This window comes from Typopeltis vanoorti, chromosome 1 (assembly GCF_054136105.1).
Source record: "Typopeltis vanoorti isolate ZY-2024b chromosome 1, IOZ_Tvanoo_1.0, whole genome shotgun sequence".
NCBI lineage: Eukaryota > Metazoa > Arthropoda > Arachnida > Uropygi > Thelyphonidae > Typopeltis > Typopeltis vanoorti.
The window spans coordinates 116,551,949-116,569,524 of NC_143549.1; the positions used below are offsets into that span (position 1 = coordinate 116,551,949).

Genomic DNA, 17,576 nt, shown 5'->3' on the forward strand with positions numbered 1-17,576 from the left:
AACCCATCTTGTTCTACAAATTTCTGTCCAACAATTTTTCTTAGCCTCTTTTCAAGTATGACTGCATAAATCTTACCAAGAACACTCACCAGGGAAATTGCTCTGTAATTCTCACATTTAGCTTTATTTCCCTTTTTATATATGGGCACTATTAGAGCTCTATTCCAATCATCTGGAATTTGACCTTCTGACCAGGCCTTCTGAATTATGCAATGTTGACCCTGCAAAATTTTTACACATCCATGTTTGAGCATTTCTGGTTGAATATCATGTTAAAGGCTTAACTAAGAAAAGATTAAGAATGTTATTTAATTCTTCCAATATTTCATCTCGATCACATTGAGAATTACAATATGAGACACTTGTAAAAACTTGGAACTTACAGTATAGTCATCATCAGTGGTGATAAGGGAGAGTGCTACTATTATTCTTAATATCAGTGAATACAATCTCTGCACAGCTTTCAAGCCCTCACTGAAAGCTTGCTATCCTCTTAAGTTCTACTAAAAATCATCTCCCTCCTCCTCTCTCTGTGCCTGGAATATATAGTGTTCTGTTCATGTAAGTTGGCCTAATATGGACAAACAGGAAGATCAGCCAATATTCACTTGGAAGAACACAAAAAATACATCTGCAGTCATAACTATAGTCAATCGGTCTTTTCAGACCATGCTTTAGAGCAGGCATGGGCAACCTTTCCTATTTCGGGGGTCCAAATTATCATTCTGTCTCCGAGTCAATGGCCGGACCAAATTATTAAATAAAATAAATTAATATTAAATGAATTAAAACAAGTTGCTACTTCATATTTCATTTATTTATAATATAATGCTTTGGTAAAAAGCTCTACATAAAGTTTATAATATAATGAACGACATAGCAAGTTAATGTGAAGATTGGCCATGTACTTCAACTACGAGACTACCAATATGGACGTTAATATTACTTAAGGATAATCGCATAGAATTTTCAGGGTTTTCATCCGTTATTCTTATTCAAATTTTTGATTTATTGTATTTCATCCTTGAAAAAAAAAAACTGTTCGCACATAGATGTGCTGCCGAAAAGACAAATGATTTTTCTTGAAAAGGCACGTAAATTTGTATATTTTTCTTCCACCAAATAAAATTTATAAAAATCCGTCAAAGCAATGTTGTTAAATTGTGATTTTAGGCACTAAATCCGCCTGAAGCTCAATAAGTTCCATCTGTAAGTTTTCTGGCACATTATTTACATCAGCATCCATCGGACGAGCAAATATAGCGAATGTGAAGTCTTTGTTTTTGAAGTCGGTAAACCTTGTATCAAATTGCTCTATTAGTGCCTTCAGTTCATCTTCATAATAATTATAAGGAATATTTTTATGAGTTGCTAGAGTAGGAAAATGATAACAATTTTTAGCTCTTATCTGACTTTCCAACAATCTTAGTTTATTACAAAAAGCTTCGACATGTCTATGCAGTTCATGAACCAATTGTCCATGTTTTTGCAATTCCAATTTAAGATTCAGTTCGTTTAGGTATCCTGTGACATCTACAAGGAATGTTAAATCACATACTCACTCATCATCTTTTACTTGGTTAATTGTGTTTCCTTTTATGTTCATAAAATCTGCAGCGTCTTGTCTCAGATCATAAAATCGTTTTAACATTTTACCTTTACTCATCCACCTCACTTCAATAATAAGACACATCTTCATAATCCGAAAATAGGTCTCTCAAATACTCCTTAAATTGGCGGTGATTAAGTGCACGTGACTTAATAAAGTTAATACTGGCTACTACTACAACTTTCATAACATTTGTGAATTTAATCGATTTTGCACACAGATTTTGTTAGTGGATAATGCAGTGAAAATTTGTTAAATTTTCCAGATTGATCTGTAGTTCTATTGCTCTTTCATGAACTATTCCAATAAATCCCTTCTGTGCACCAACCATTGCAGGAGCTCTATCAGTGCATATGCCAGATAGTGAACTCCATTTAAGCCCAAATCTCTCAAAGACTGTGTTGACTGTTTCAAATATATCTTCACCGGTTGTTCCTTTTAACGGCCGAAGCACCAATAATTCTTCTGTGATGTTGAAATCTGCATCAACTCCTCGAATGAATATTGCTAGTTGTGCTGTATTGGAGGCATCGGTGCTGTCATCAAAAGCAATTGAAAATGCTTCCAATCTAGCAATCTTCTCTTTTAAACTTTTTTTGATATCATTAGCCATAATTTCTATCCGTCAGACAACAGTACATCTCGACAAACGAATATTCTCAAAGCCTTTTTTCTTTTCAGGACATATTATACTTGCAACATCCAGCAGACATTCTTTGATAAATTCTCCTTCAACAAATGACTTAGAATGCTTGGTGATTTTTTCGCTTACCACAAAGCTGGCTTTGACAATGCTGTGGTGCTGCATTCTTTGCTTGTTGAACATTTGCTGCTGGGTATCCAAGTTCTTGTTCAACTTCTATATTTCATCTTTTCATAGTTGTCCATCAATTTTTGGGTGATCCGCATGTCTCGAAGTAAAGTGTCTCTTCAACTTGTATTCTTTGTTGACGGATACAGATTCGTTGCACAGCAAACATATAGGCAAACCTTTATTCAGAATAAAATAATAATCCTCGGTCCAGTTGTCTTGAAATTGACGATTCTCTGCATCTATTTTTCTTTTTTTTGCAATAACCCCTGACACTGTCCCAAATTTATAAGCAATATTCAGAACTGTCAAACAAAACTGTCCTCTACACCGCAGGCACTGAACAGAACACAACATCAACGCAGGCACCAAACAGAACATAACATCAATGCAGGCACTGAACAAAGCACAACACCAATGCAAGTACCGAACTGACACGTAACACATTCACACACACCACTAGTCAAAGTGAGAAAGAGACCTTGGTTGGAGAAAACATAGTGTGTTTTGCACAAGTCATATGACGTCAGCTTAATGTGAGTTAGCAGAGCACACCGTGTTTTCTCCCACCATGAATCAGAAAAAACTTTGCTGAAATAGATTAGGGCTGGATCCGGCCTGCGGGTTGCCCATATTGCTTTAGAGTGTCTTCCTAGTCTCCTAAAATGATAAAAAATAACAAAAAAACTCACAAACTCTTCAGATGTAACACTGTTACACAATTTCCACAAGTGATCCCTCATTCTTTCACAGCCAGCCATGTACTTAAAAAAACTCCAGTGTCAATACTATAAAAGCACTTTATTAACTTATATGCTTCTATTTTTGGAATTTGCAGCTGCTCTCAAAAATTAACATAAGCTAAATAAATATGGTTACATAAAATTTCCCATAATATGGGAAAATTAATACTTCAAGATTCCACAGAGGATGCTCCACCTACTTAGGTCTCTAGTCTTTTGTCTATGAGTTTCACTTAGTTTTGTGTTGTGCATTTTTGGAAATTATGGAGACAACTACCGTGTTTGAATAAAAACTTTAGTTTACTATTACTAAAATTTTACAATTCGACGTTTCGACCTTTATATTAAGGTCATCTTCTGGAGCGTACAAATATACACAGGAAACAAGCTATACCACAATCATACTGGTTCGTTAAAGACACTGACTAACCGCTACCACAATTGTTGGCCTGACCTCTGGTGGAAAAAAAAAAAAAAAAAAAAAAAAAAAAAAAATTATACATCAGCGCTAAAGTCCTATTATTTGTGTTGTCTACTATATACATATATTAACATTATATTAACATCATTCCAGCCAGTTGGAGTGGAATGGTTTCTAATAATAGCAGATTGGCTAGAGTCCTGACTTGTGTTGAATCTTTCAAATTAGGTTGGCTGAATGTGTGCCATCCAGATCCTTGGAATTTTCATACCATCTTTGTTGTTGATATTTGGGTGGTTTATCAGGATTTCGCAGGATTCTTTAAATTTTCTTTCGTACCATGTTTTTGTACGGTGTAAGGAGCAGGTGCTTTTCCAGTTGATTTGGTGTAAGGTGTTGAGTGCGTGGTCTGAGAGGCCTGCTTCACCATAATGGTTATATTTAATGTGTCTAATGTGTTCTTTTTTGCGTATAGGTATTGTCCGTCCTGTTTCACCAATGTGCGGTAAGTTACAGGTGCAGCGGATGCAATAGACTCCAGGATGTGCTAATGGGAGGAGAGGGTCCTTAGAGGAGCTGAATATAGTTTTAAGTTTAGTGGGTGGTTTAAAGGTGGCATTAAGGTTATAATGTTGTAGGATTCTGTTGATTTTTTCTGATAACCCTTTAATGTATGGGATGGCTATGGTTTTACTGTAGTCTAGATTCATTTTTGTTGTGGTTTTATAGAGTATTTTATTGACAGTATTTTTGTTATAGCCATTGTTTATGAATGTGTCACTAATGATTTTTAGTTCTTGTTTCAGGGCCTGCTGGTTAGAGCAAATAGTTGTGGCTCTGTTTTTAAGGGTGTTTATGACTCCATATTTTTGTGCTGGGTGGTGATATGAATTCGCATGTATGTATTGGCCCGTGTGTGTAGGTTTTCGGTAGACCGTGAAGGATAGATTGCCTGAAGGAAGACGTGTAACTAGTGTGTCTAGGAACGGGAGCGAATTTTGGTTTTCGATTTCGATGGTAAATTGTATGCGTTCGTGTTGTTTGTTTAGGTGGCTGAGGAATGTGTTTAGCGTTTGTCGACCGTGCGGCCAGATCGCGAACACGTCGTCAACGTATCTGAGCCAGATTGTCGGTCGAAGCGTGGCGGAATCAAGAGCCCTTTGCTCAAAGGTTTCCATGTAGAAGTTCGCGATTGGGGGGGATAATGGTGAGCCCATGGCCGTACCTTCCTTTTGTAGGTAGAATTTGTTTTGCCACACGAAGTAACCGGACTTTAGTACGTGGGCAAAGAGGGCCATAATGTCGGGCGGAAATTTGTTTTGTAGTAGGAGAAACATGGAAACCTTTGAGCAAAGGGCTCTTGATTCCGCCACGCTTCGACCGACAATCTGGCTCAGATACGTTGACGACGTGTTCGCGATCTGGCCGCACGGTCGACAAACGCTAAACACATTCCTCAGCCACCTAAACAAACAACACGAACGCATACAATTTACCATCGAAATCGAAAACCAAAATTCGCTCCCGTTCCTAGACACACTAGTTACACGTCTTCCTTCAGGCAATCTATCCTTCACGGTCTACCGAAAACCTACACACACGGGCCAATACATACATGCGAATTCATATCACCACCCAGCACAAAAATATGGAGTCATAAACACCCTTAAAAACAGAGCCACAACTATTTGCTCTAACCAGCAGGCCCTGAAACAAGAACTAAAAATCATTAGTGACACATTCATAAACAATGGCTATAACAAAAATACTGTCAATAAAATACTCTATAAAACCACAACAAAAACGAATCTAGACTACAGTAAAACCATAGCCATCCCATACATTAAAGGGTTATCAGAAAAAATCAACAGAATCCTACAACATTATAACCTTAATGCCACCTTTAAACCACCCACTAAACTTAAAACTATATTCAGCTCCTCTAAGGACCCTCTCCTCCCATTAGCACATCCTGGAGTCTATTGCATCCGCTGCACCTGTAACTTACCGTAAATTGGTGAAACAGGACGGACAATCCCTATACGCAAAAAAGAACACATTAGACACATTAAATATAACTATTATGGTGAAGCAGGCCTCTCAGACCACGCACTCAACACCTTACACCAAATCAACTGGAAAAGCACCTGCTCCTTACACCGTACAAAAACATGGTACGAAAGAAAATTTAAAGAATCCTGCGAAATCCTGATAAACCACCCAAATATCAACAACAAAGATGGTATGAAAATTCCAAGGATCTGGATGGCACACATTCAGCCAACCTAATTTGAAAGATTCAACACAAGTCAGGACTCTAGCCAATCTGCTATTATTAGAAACCATTCCACTCCAACTGGCTGGAATGATGTTAATATAATGTTAATATATGTATATAGTAGACAACACAAATATTAGGACTTTAGCGCTGATGTATAATTTTTTTTTTTTTTTTTTTTTTTTTTTTTTCCACCAGAGGTCAGGCCAACAATTGTGGTAGCGGTTAGTCAGTGTCTTTAACGAACCAGTATGATTGTGGTATAGCTTGTTTCCTGTGTATATTTGTACGCTCCAGAAGATGACCTTAACATAAAGGTCGAAACGTCGAATTGTAAAATTTTAGTAATAGTAAACTAAAGTTTTTATTCAAACACGGTAGTTGTCTCCATAATTTCCAAAAATGCATTCGGATCACCGTGCAAGCCTAAAAGAAAGGATAGTTTTGTGTTGTCTTTTGTGTGTGTGTGTGTGTGTGTGTGTGTGTGTGTGTGTGTGTGTGTGTGTGTGTGTGTGTGTGTGTGTGTGTGTGTGCGTGCGCTGCAAGGCTCATATTGTAATTCCTGATGATATCTCAGTGAATGAGATGAAATACTGGAAGAATTAAATAATATTTTTAATCCTTTCTTAGTGCTGTTTCCCTCCATTAAACTTGCATGAGGATCATCTACTCCAGCTGTCCACATTTCATAGTTTTTTCTACATAAAGTATTGATAAGAGTACTCCTATTTGCATTCCTCTTGAGTATTTTCTCCTACCATTCTGTCATTGCTCGTTTCATTTAACAGACTTTCCAAGTAATTACTCCAGATATCTAGAGTATCGTTATATTCAGTTTTCATATCACCTTTACAATTTTGGATTTCTTTTACAGTACCCTTCCTCCATTTCTAAGCTTTTTTTGCTATTATTATTATATCATTATTATATAGCTATCTTCATGGAATCAGAAGACTATCATGGGAGATCCATTATTCACAAATTAGCTATTATGCACACAACAGCTATCATTATCTTTAAACAGCTTTCTTCAGTCCACTGCTGGATAAATGCCTTTCCATTCTTCTTCCACTTTGGATGATCTTGTGCATCTCTCCACCACTAATTTAAATGGCATCTTTTTTATCTCATCATCCCATCTTACTGCTTGTCTACCTGGTTTCCAATAATCAGTTCTTGGTGTCCATTCTGTTGTCAGACATTCTCACTGCATGTCCTGCTTCCTTTGTTTGCATCCTTACTGAATTATTATTCTTTTTACCTAACTGTGTTTTTCACAAAATGGGTCTTTCCATGTTTTGTTGTGTTATTTTCAGTTTCTCCAGCTGTAATTTAGTCAGGCTTCAGGTTTCACTACCACAGGTCATTGTTTGGGGTGCAGCTGCTTGTAGGTGATTTGTCCTAGATATCTATATTAATTCACCATTTCAATCTGTCTTTGATTTATTTTGATTTGTTTTCATTCTGGAGTATTTCGCTATACATTATTTTTGATATTTCCATATTTATTTACCAGCCAATCTCCAAACATACTTTATTTAATTCAACAATCAAGTGTTCTAATTCTTTTGGTGATGTTGATATATATCAGCAAACCATAGATTACTGAAGTATTCTCCATCAATTTCTTTTCTTTCCTCCCAGTTCAGTTTTCTCATAGCATATTCAAAGGCTGTAACAAATAATTTTGTGAGAGTCTCCCTCCCTGATTCATCTTTTATTTCTCTTTCTTTTTCATTTAAATTTATCACTGCTGAACCTCTCTCATATATATGAGTTAATATAAATATCACCTATTCCTATATGTTTTAAATCTTCAAGCATTTTATATATGTCAGAGTTGAAAGGCTTGAAAATGATCTAAAGTTCAGAAGGTTCTGAAATGTGCCTGTTCTTTTGATTAATGGAAATTTAATGCATTGCTTATTCTGCCATCTAATTTTTTATTTTAATTATTTATTTATTTATTTATTTATTTTTTTTGTAAAAAGCTTATAAAGGAGTCAGAGAACAGTTATAGGTCTATAATTTCTTAGGTCAGTTTTATCATCTATCTTATATAGAAGGATGATTTTTCCAGTATTCAAACTTTTAGGGGGTTCTTCTTGTTCTTAACACTCAGTGTACAATTCTGCTTGCTTTATATACAAAAGATTCCTTTCTCTTTTTCAACATTTCTATTAGTATTCCATCAAGTCCAGTGCCTTTCCATTTTTCATTTTTGTAAGTGCATGTTTTACTTCATTATCTTTGACTGTATACCTATCATATCTCTCCTTAAATTCATTCACTGATAAAGCTCTCAAAACCACCTCTGGCAACCAATTCACCATCTTCCAAGCAAAAAATCTAGTTCTTTCATGTACTGAAAAGAGTCTTCACTATCAACCTATAAAAGCCCTTTAATAACTTACATGCTTCTATTATGTCTCTCTATTTTGCCTATCAGCTAATTTTTGAAGTCCATAAACTTTCAATTCATTCTCATAGGGAGCATTCCACAGACCTGCTACAATCTTTATCACTAGTGTGTTTTGCCTCTGGGTCTCTCTATCATTCTTCATCCCAACAGAAAGTGGATATCCAGATCTGTGCACATTAGTCCAGATGTACTATTTCCACCCTTTCCTTTCCTTGATCTTCATTGTCTGAATATAACACCCTATATTTATTATTTAATAGGATCTCATCTGTTTTAGTATTCTTTGTCTCGGTAACAACAATTAGTTCCATGGTGGTACTTTTCCAGTTCTTCTGCAAGTTCAATTTCCTTACTCGTGATGCTCCTTATGTTGCTAGTTCCTTTCTTCAATTCTTCTGGCATGTTTTCTTTCAGTAGCTGATTTTTCACATTTCACCCTGATTCCCTGAAAAAATGGGAACCTTGTTAAACCAGGTGATGGCTAAATATATATAATCCTTACGTTGGTACACAAATATAACAATCCCACCAACAGGTCACTACTAACTTCAGCTGCTACAGAATAATACCTTTCTCTGTTCTGACCACTCCTGTTTCCCTGTTCTGATTTAAGTCTCCTCATCCCCAATTTTATGCATTAAATCACTCAATCCTGCCATAATCACTTCTTTACTGTTGTAATAATCTGCTCGTATCAGAAGCTTCCTAGTCAACTGTCAATTTTTTTTCTGCATAACTTTTGCTGTGCAGATTAAAAAAGATTAAAAAGCTTGTCTAAGCTTTTCCTCTGTAACTATTACTATCACTTCCTTCTCACACATCCTAATCTTTTCTTCTTATTCCATTCACCTAATAATCCGTAAACCTTTTACAATTTTTGGCGTACATGCAACATATTATTATTATTATTTCCCTGACTTCCATAGCGTCATGAGACTCACTGTGAGAGTTCAACACTAGCCAACATACCACTCCTTAAACTCATTCACGGTCTGCACATTCACCACCCTCTCAGGCAATGCATTTTATCCTCCTGCTACTCTCCATACAAAAAACTAAACCCACTTCACTCCTTCACTCACCACCTTCTTTAGCAACTTCCAGGGATGTCCCCTTGTCCTTGCTTCTTTCCCTCGTTCTACTATATAAAAAATCTCCTCCATGTTAATACGATAATAACCTTTCAACAGATTAAATGTCACGATCATATACCCACCTTTGCCTTCTATCCAACAAACTCTGCAGTCTACATTACCCTAAGTATATCCTCATAATCAACATTGCACAGTCCTGATATCATTTTTGTTATCTGTCTCTGCATCCTCTCCAAGGTTACCTCATCACCCTTCAAAATCCTAGTAACCAGATCTGAGCACAGAAATCCAAATGTAATTTGATCAAACCTTTATACAATGGGTTCACACACTTACTTCTCATAGTCAATGTCTTCACAAACTTTGCAATATGTCCTTGGAACTTCAAATCTCTATCCACAAACATCCAAAGATCCTTTGCATCTTCCACCTTCCTTAACTCCACCAAGTGAGTATGAAGCATCCTATCTGTGGATCCCAAATTTTAAAACTTTACATTTAGTTGCATCAAACTGAATCCCCCCCCCCATTCATCTGTCCACCTTTCCAGTTTATTCAAATCCTCTTGAAGAGCCTAAACATCAGAACTATTATATACCAATAACCTTCCCAAGCTTCACATCATCTGCAAAATATCCACTGAGAAAAAACATGGAAAAAATTGATCTTCAATTTGAAACTTTCCATACCACTGATGTACCTTACATTTTCAAAACATTTAGCCATGGGAAAACCAACAAAATTAAGATAACAAATATGACAGTAGAAATACCTATACCCAACCTGAAAAAAATGAATCAATAATATAAGGAAAAAAAAGCTACATTATACAACAGCACTGTTTTCTCAGCATTGTTCCAAAACACCACAACATTCATTCGTGTCTATATTTCAGCTTTTGATGCATACATTTTTAAAGGATATTTTCACAGCCCATGTCCTCAAAACTGTTATCTGTAATTTCAACTTTCCTCTAAAGCCATTAATGATATAATAAACTACTAGACAGTATCTATTAACAGTCTTTTCTGCTTCTTTAAAATTATACAGTAAACTTTCCTTCCTCATTCCTGCTGTTATTTGAAAAAAAAAACTCTCTATAATCTTGTAGCCATTCACATATAACACAACATTTATTATGTATGAATACAAAGGTGGTTTGAAATGGATCTCTTGAAATGGATAAAATTGAGTATTGTGCGGTTATAAAATTCTTTGTAAAAAAGGTTTAATGCCAAAAGAAATTTTTTTGAAGTTCATAAAAGTTTATGGGCACTCTTCTCCTTCGTTTTGAAAATTAAGAAATGGGCTGTCAAGTTTAAACATGACCATACCAGCCTTGAAGATGATCCACGTGAAGGACGTCAAAAAAGTGTAACAACACCAGAAATCATTGATCAAGTGCACAATATGATATTGGATGAGTGGCGAGTCAAAGTGCGTGAAATTGCTGAGACTAGAGGCATTTCAAAAGAATGTGTAGGATATATTTTGCATGAAGAATTGCAAATGAAAAAAAAGCTTTGCACAAGATGGGTGCCGCGCTTGCTCACAGCAGATCAAAAACACACTCGCATGAAAATCTCTGAACAGCACTTGAAGTGTTTTAACAAGAATAAAACTGATTTTATGCATCGATTTATTACTATGGATGAGACTTGGATTCACCATTACACACTGGAATAAAAACAACAGTCAAAACAGTGGACAGAAGCCAGTTGTTCAGTGCCAAAGAAGACAGTTGGTTCCATCAGCAGGAAAGGTCATGGCATCGATGTTTTGGGATGCTAAAGGTATTTTGTTTATTAATTATCTTGAAAAGGGTAAAACAATAACCGAGGAATATTATTCCAATCTTTTAGCCAGACTAGATGAAAAAATTCGTGAAAAAACACCTGGTTTGCAGAAGGAAAAAAAATCATCTTTCATCAGGACAGTGCACCTGCTCATAAAGGTGTTTTGGCAATTGGAAAATTAAGGGATCTGCACTATGAATTGTTGGAACATCCACCCCTATTCCCCAGATTTGGCTCCCTCTGACTTCTATCTCTTCCTCACTGGTCAGCGTTTTTCTTCGAATCAAGAGGTGATTGAAGCTGTAGAGGGGTATTTTGCAGATCTTACTGAGAACCACTACAGGGACAGGGATGGGACAATGGCACTGGAGCATTGTTGGAATAAACGTATTAGTCTTAAGGGAGATTATGTTGAAAAATAAAAATAATTTTGAAATTACGAATTCATTTTTTCATTGTTAGGCCGAGAACTTTTCAGACCACCTTCGTATATGTATATATATAATGTTATTTAAACTAAGGGTATGTGCTAGGGTCACTTGCATTTGCTCACGCCAGTGGTCGCCGATACTTTATAGTTTACTATATTCGACAAGAAACTCTCTGATTCCAATCTTTGAGTTTCTTATTCGGTTTTAAAACTACGTGGGATTTAATATCTCCTTAATTTAAATAATGTTTTCATTGCCGAAATGAAAATTATTAGCTCTTTATACTTAAGTATATATAATGCTATTAGTTTCTTCTTTCTTATTAGGCTTCTTCAGCAGCAGTGTGCTAGAGTCCAAACAGTCGTTCATGCTTGTATTTTACTTTAATAATTCTAAATAAAATTCATGCAGATAAATATATGAACACATTAATAGCCCCTGTCTGGAATTATGATATACATTAAAATATGAATATTACTAGGGAAAAATCCATAGCTGTTAGCACCAATGGAAGCTGACAGTATTTCTACTCATCACCTTTCTGTCAACTGTATTTAATCAATTTCATCATATTCTACTTCCACAACAGCAAATTAAGAATAATTATAATTTTATATTATTTGGATACTTTAATAATTATAAATCATAAAACTGAAAATAATGAATGCCTAACCTTGCCTTTGATGGCAACTGGACGTTCAATAATAGCATGCATTCCTAGAATGGCAGACTGTGGTGGGTTAATAATGGGCGTGCCATACATCGAGCCAAATACACCTCCATTGCTAATAGTAAATGTTCCTCCATCCATATCTTCAATTGCTAAAGTGCCAGTCCGAGCCTGTAAACAAATTAAGATTCAAAAGAAGCACAAACAAAATCTGAACATATTGCACTAATAGTAATAAAAAAAAAAAGCATTAATACTAAATACTTAATTGGTGCTAGTAATCACTTCAACTGAAAACTGTCTTGTTCATATAAATTACCATTTTCTTGTATGATACCTACAGAGCTTCCATAATTATAGAAATATATACACACAATTCTCCATTTACGCAAGTTTGGTTCCATGTAAATGAAAACATGTAAAAAAGAATACAGTACATATGAAAATATAGAAGAATGTTCCAGATATGAAAACCCAATATGAACAATAAGTTATTTTCAAACAAAACATATATGAAAATCATTGAATAAAACTATTTAATTTTAATGAAATATTTTTTATTTAATACTTATTTAAAGTACATACATATGTATATCTTTCTTAAAGAAAATAGTGTGTCACTAATAAAACAGAAATTCGAAAAGGCCCAAATACACCCATGGTTATGGTTATTAGTTAAATTTTATTCGCCATTCAGTTTCTGACAGTAGCCACATTATTTTGTATGAGACTGGTATTAAATCACTTCCATCCTGTTCATACTGCAATGGCGAAACGTTTTCTTCAGTAAAAGGAACTAAATTAGCACTAATTTCCAATAATTCTTAAAACTGATTTTTTTAACCATAAACTCTGTAATTAATCGTTGAGATTCTGTTTTGACTAGATCTTCGTATAATTCTTCATAACGTACCGTACATAACTTCAGTTCACATTTAAATTGTTCAGCTCGTTCAGTATTTAGATCATGTGTAAGAAAATTACTTAGCAATTTACTAGCCATTTGAAGCCCTTCTTTAATTAATCCTGCAGTGAGTAGAATCTCTTCATCATCACTAACAATCTGAGCAATCCTCTATCCACATCACTAGGGCCTTTTCCATCTTTACTTTTATAATGTCTCTCATATACGATGACAACATGGAACCTAATTTTGTTCCATAAAGAACAGATTTTCTAATGGCCTCTTCATTTTTCTTAATCGTTTTCAGGATAGCTTCTTTTAATCCAAAATATTTTCCTAAGGTTGTTTTACCTCCTCTAACTGTTAAACAATCTAAAATTTGGATCTTAGTTTCTAAAGAAACAGCTTTTCTTCTGTTTAACTGGATTATCTGACATTGTGATTAATGCAGTAATGTTACGAAAATATCTGAAAATAATGAATAATTAATTTTACTAATTTGATATTATGCATATAAAACTTCTAATACATACCTGTATAACATAAGACGTGTAAACATTTCAAATTGTAAATAATGATTGTTTAGCAAACAGCTTAACTCCTTCCAAGCAGCTTTATATAGGTGGGCCTCCCATAATGGACCAAGTTAACTTCGAGGGAATCAGCATAGCACCCTTCTGCTTTCAGGAACTAACGGCAAGTGAATATAATGGATCATCTGTCGGTTTAACTTTGGGGAATCATAATTACAAAAAATGATTTTTTTTTGTCGTCGCCACAATTGTCTACATTCTGTAGCATAGAGTAATCCCTGATATTTAAAACATCGAGGGGTTCCCCGAAATTCAAGTTTAAATATATATGTACTGTTCTAGGAAATGATAATTATAATGGAAATACCCTTTTTAACAGAACTGAATTCAAACAGGAATTTTAAAAACAAGGGCCATTTGAACCACACTAAATCAAAATATACTATGTAAAAAAAGAATTGCTTTTGTTTTCTAAACCGTGTTATTTCAAATTTGGGTTTAAAAAACAAAAATAAAAAAATGTGTAAAAAGAGAATACACACACACACCAAATTTTAAATTATCATACAAATATTTCATCCTACATTCATAAGATATCATCAGTGTAAGATAGAGAACAACAGTGATGAAATTTGAAAAATAAACTACAGTGCATGTGTTACATTAGAATCCATGAACCTCCATAGCTCAGTCAGTATAGACGAAGAATCCATCATGACACAAGGAACCTTTATCAGGTCCCTTTCGACTAAAGGTGAGTTAGCCGGTCTCACATGGAAGAAGTGGAGGGTTTTTTCTCCCAGAAACTCAGGTTTTTTCATCCCTCAGAATAGGCAAACTGGTCTGTGAACACACAGATCAACAGTCATAAAATACATACTTAATCCCTCTCTAGGAGAGCTCAACCTGTCCTATGGAATAGTGGAGGAATGGAGGGAACCCCATACAAATAATAATAAAAAAAAATTTTTTAAAATGGGACTTCAGCACGTTCCTTGAATAAATTCAATCCTGTGTTGATTTGAGTTTATGGACCTATGGGATTTGAAACACTGCATATGGTCTTGATGTTCAGAAATAACTTTTTTGTTTGCTTTTCACATTACCTTTTAATGCAAAAAAGTAAGATGAAATAACTGACTGTATTAGCTGTCACTAATGATCCGAGACATAAAAAGTATTGTACGAAGAAGTTACTGGAAGAAGCAAAAAAGAATAGCAAGAGGGTGACAATTGTAAGTCTGCAGCCATGGAATGGAATTTATACACATGAATTAATGTGCAGGTTGTGCAGAAGAAATGAGTTTACGGACCAATGTTCTGAATTTGACAGATGGAAGAACTTATATAATGCTGATGGAGTATATAATGAATCCATTATATAATGGATTCAGAGATATGTGTCTAGAGAGAAAGATTTGTTCAATAAGAGTGGAGATGTACAAAATCAAGAAAACAAAAGCAGATGGGAGGAGGGATAGAGATGCAGGTGAATGAGTGCAAGAATGACTAAAAAATGTGGAATTTAGCCTCGCAAGCAAATGTATCAAATAGGATAATCAATACAGGATGTAAAGGTAGTTAAGGCAGAAAGGTAAGCTATAGTTTATATACCACTGTTAGAAGCATCAGAAATTAGAGGGGGGAGTTTTTGACATTGAACTCACCAAAAGCATTAGTGAGACTTGGCTAAAAAGTAGATGATGTAGTTCCAGGGATGGAATGTGAAGAGTAAGTATTTTCAGGGAGAAAAGGATGGTGGAAGGGGTATGGCAGATGACAGCAGATGAGTTGTAGCAAAACAGGGTAGGAGACAGATGGCAGTTCATTTGAAGCAATCTGTGTGAGATTGAAGCCAACAGCACAAAATATACAGCTAATTGCTGCTACAGGCCAGGGAGTTCCACAGACTATGTGGAAGACATGCATCAACAAATTAGCACGAGTGCAGGTTGAGTAATTATTATGGGGAACCTCAACTACGGAGACATATATTGGAAAGAGCATATGGCAATTGAAATGGAATTTATATGCCTGCTGAGAGATAATTACTTAAAGTAGCATGTGGAGAGGGATCAGGGCATGAGAATGTTAGTTCTGGTCAGAGGATCAGAGTATAAGGTGGCACTTTCCCCATAGAGGCACACTGACACTGATTGGGGAGAGTGATCATGCAATTTTGACTCAGAAAGTTGTGAAATGTGTGGAGTTTTCAGTTAAGAAAGGATATATGTGGAACTACAAGGCAGGTGATTATGGCAAGCTTAGGAAAGTTTGAGTAGCAGATTGACTAATGATGGATAAAAGTGCTTATTCAATAATTTAAGGAATTTACAATGTACATAGGATATAAATTAAATTAAACTTTAATCTATATTTCCAATATTTCAGCAACATCACATTGCCATCTTCACAGGAACTTAAATTACAGACACGTGCACGCAGGCACTACACACAGTAAATGAGGACGAAGCAGAAAGCTATTGTTTCTCCTAAAAGTCCTAATGGTGTCCCCTAGTGGGTTATATAGATATTCTTGGCCGTTGGGCTGAAAGTCTGATGCAAGTCTCCCAAATTTGGGGCAGTCTCATGCAACCAAATTTGTTGAGGTTTGGACTGTTTCTTACAGCTGAGGCTGATTCCATGAATAGCCTTTCAAATTTGAATTTACTACGGTGTATTACCGTGGTGGCTTTCTTCCACCGTATTCTGTGGAGTGTATCCAAAGCATGGTCTGCAAGATCAGAGTGGCTGTACTGGTAAAACCGGATGTAGTCCTTGTGTTCTGAAATTCTAATATTTGCTGTCCTTGCTGTTTGGCCAAAGTAGGACAGCTTACAGCTGCAAGGGACCTGGTAAACACCAAGTAGGTCTAGGGGAAGTGGTTGATCTTTAGTTGGTTTCCACACACATCACCATCTGTATCCCTTCAAATTATTTCATGTGAGGGTAGCTGCTTTTTCCTGGATTCTTGCACCTTCATATACTATTTTTTGGTATATGTCCATCAGCTACCCTCACATCCATGGAGTATACCATCAAATGACTTTGCAAAATCCAGCAGTATCATTGTTTAGCCATTCCTTTTATCCATCTTTTTTCTCATAGAAAGGCTTAGATGTTAGTTAAACATGCTTATTAAATAATTTAAGGAAGTTACAAGGAATGGGTAAAATTTAAAAAGAATGGCTAAACATGAGATACTGCTGGATTTTGCAAAGTCATTTGATGGTATACTCCATGGATGTGAGGGTAGCTGATGGACATATACCAAAAAATAGTATATGAAGTTGCAAGAACCCAGGAGAAAGCAGCTACCCTTACATGAAATAATTTGAAGGGATACAGATGATACAAAATTGGATAGAGTAATAGATAATCAAGGTGATGTAGAGAGCATGCAAAATGATTTAAACAGATGACAGTATGGGCAAAAGATAGATGTCAGTTTAATGTGAATAAGTGTAGAGTTAAGCATTTGAGATAAAAATTACAAGCTGTATAACCATACTAATGGAACTGTTCTCCAGGAAAGGGATGAAGCTATCTGGGGTGATAGTAGATAGAGAGTTGAAGTTTAGAGGGCATAAACTCACAAGATTACTTGGTTACTGAGGAACATGCTAACAAGCAGGGAAAAGGAAGTTATGATTCCTCTTTATAAGGTAGATTTTTAGTGGAACCTGTGGCATAGTAATTAAATAATAAAGCAACACGTAGAAACCACAGTGATATCTTTAATTAGTAAAAGGACATATATTTCGTATGAAATTAATAGTACATCTTCAGTGTCTGTAACAGTAATAGGAATGGAATGCGAGCAAAACATTTGGTGGATCACCTATTAAAATACAATTGTTACCA

The 17,576-nt window shown here is 35.5% G+C and overlaps 1 protein-coding gene across 1 annotated transcript in view; it reads right to left on the reverse strand.

The window, feature by feature from the left end:
* The window catches only part of LOC150110340 (dihydrolipoyllysine-residue succinyltransferase component of 2-oxoglutarate dehydrogenase complex, mitochondrial), a 258,699-nt gene that overhangs the window by 26,864 nt on the left and 214,259 nt on the right, over window positions 1-17,576 (reverse strand). Inside the window, exon 13 of the mRNA XM_090393052.1 lies at window positions 12,279-12,446. Within this exon, the coding sequence (XP_090249178.1) occupies window positions 12,279-12,446 (168 nt within the window). The remainder of the gene's footprint in view (window positions 1-12,278; window positions 12,447-17,576) is intronic.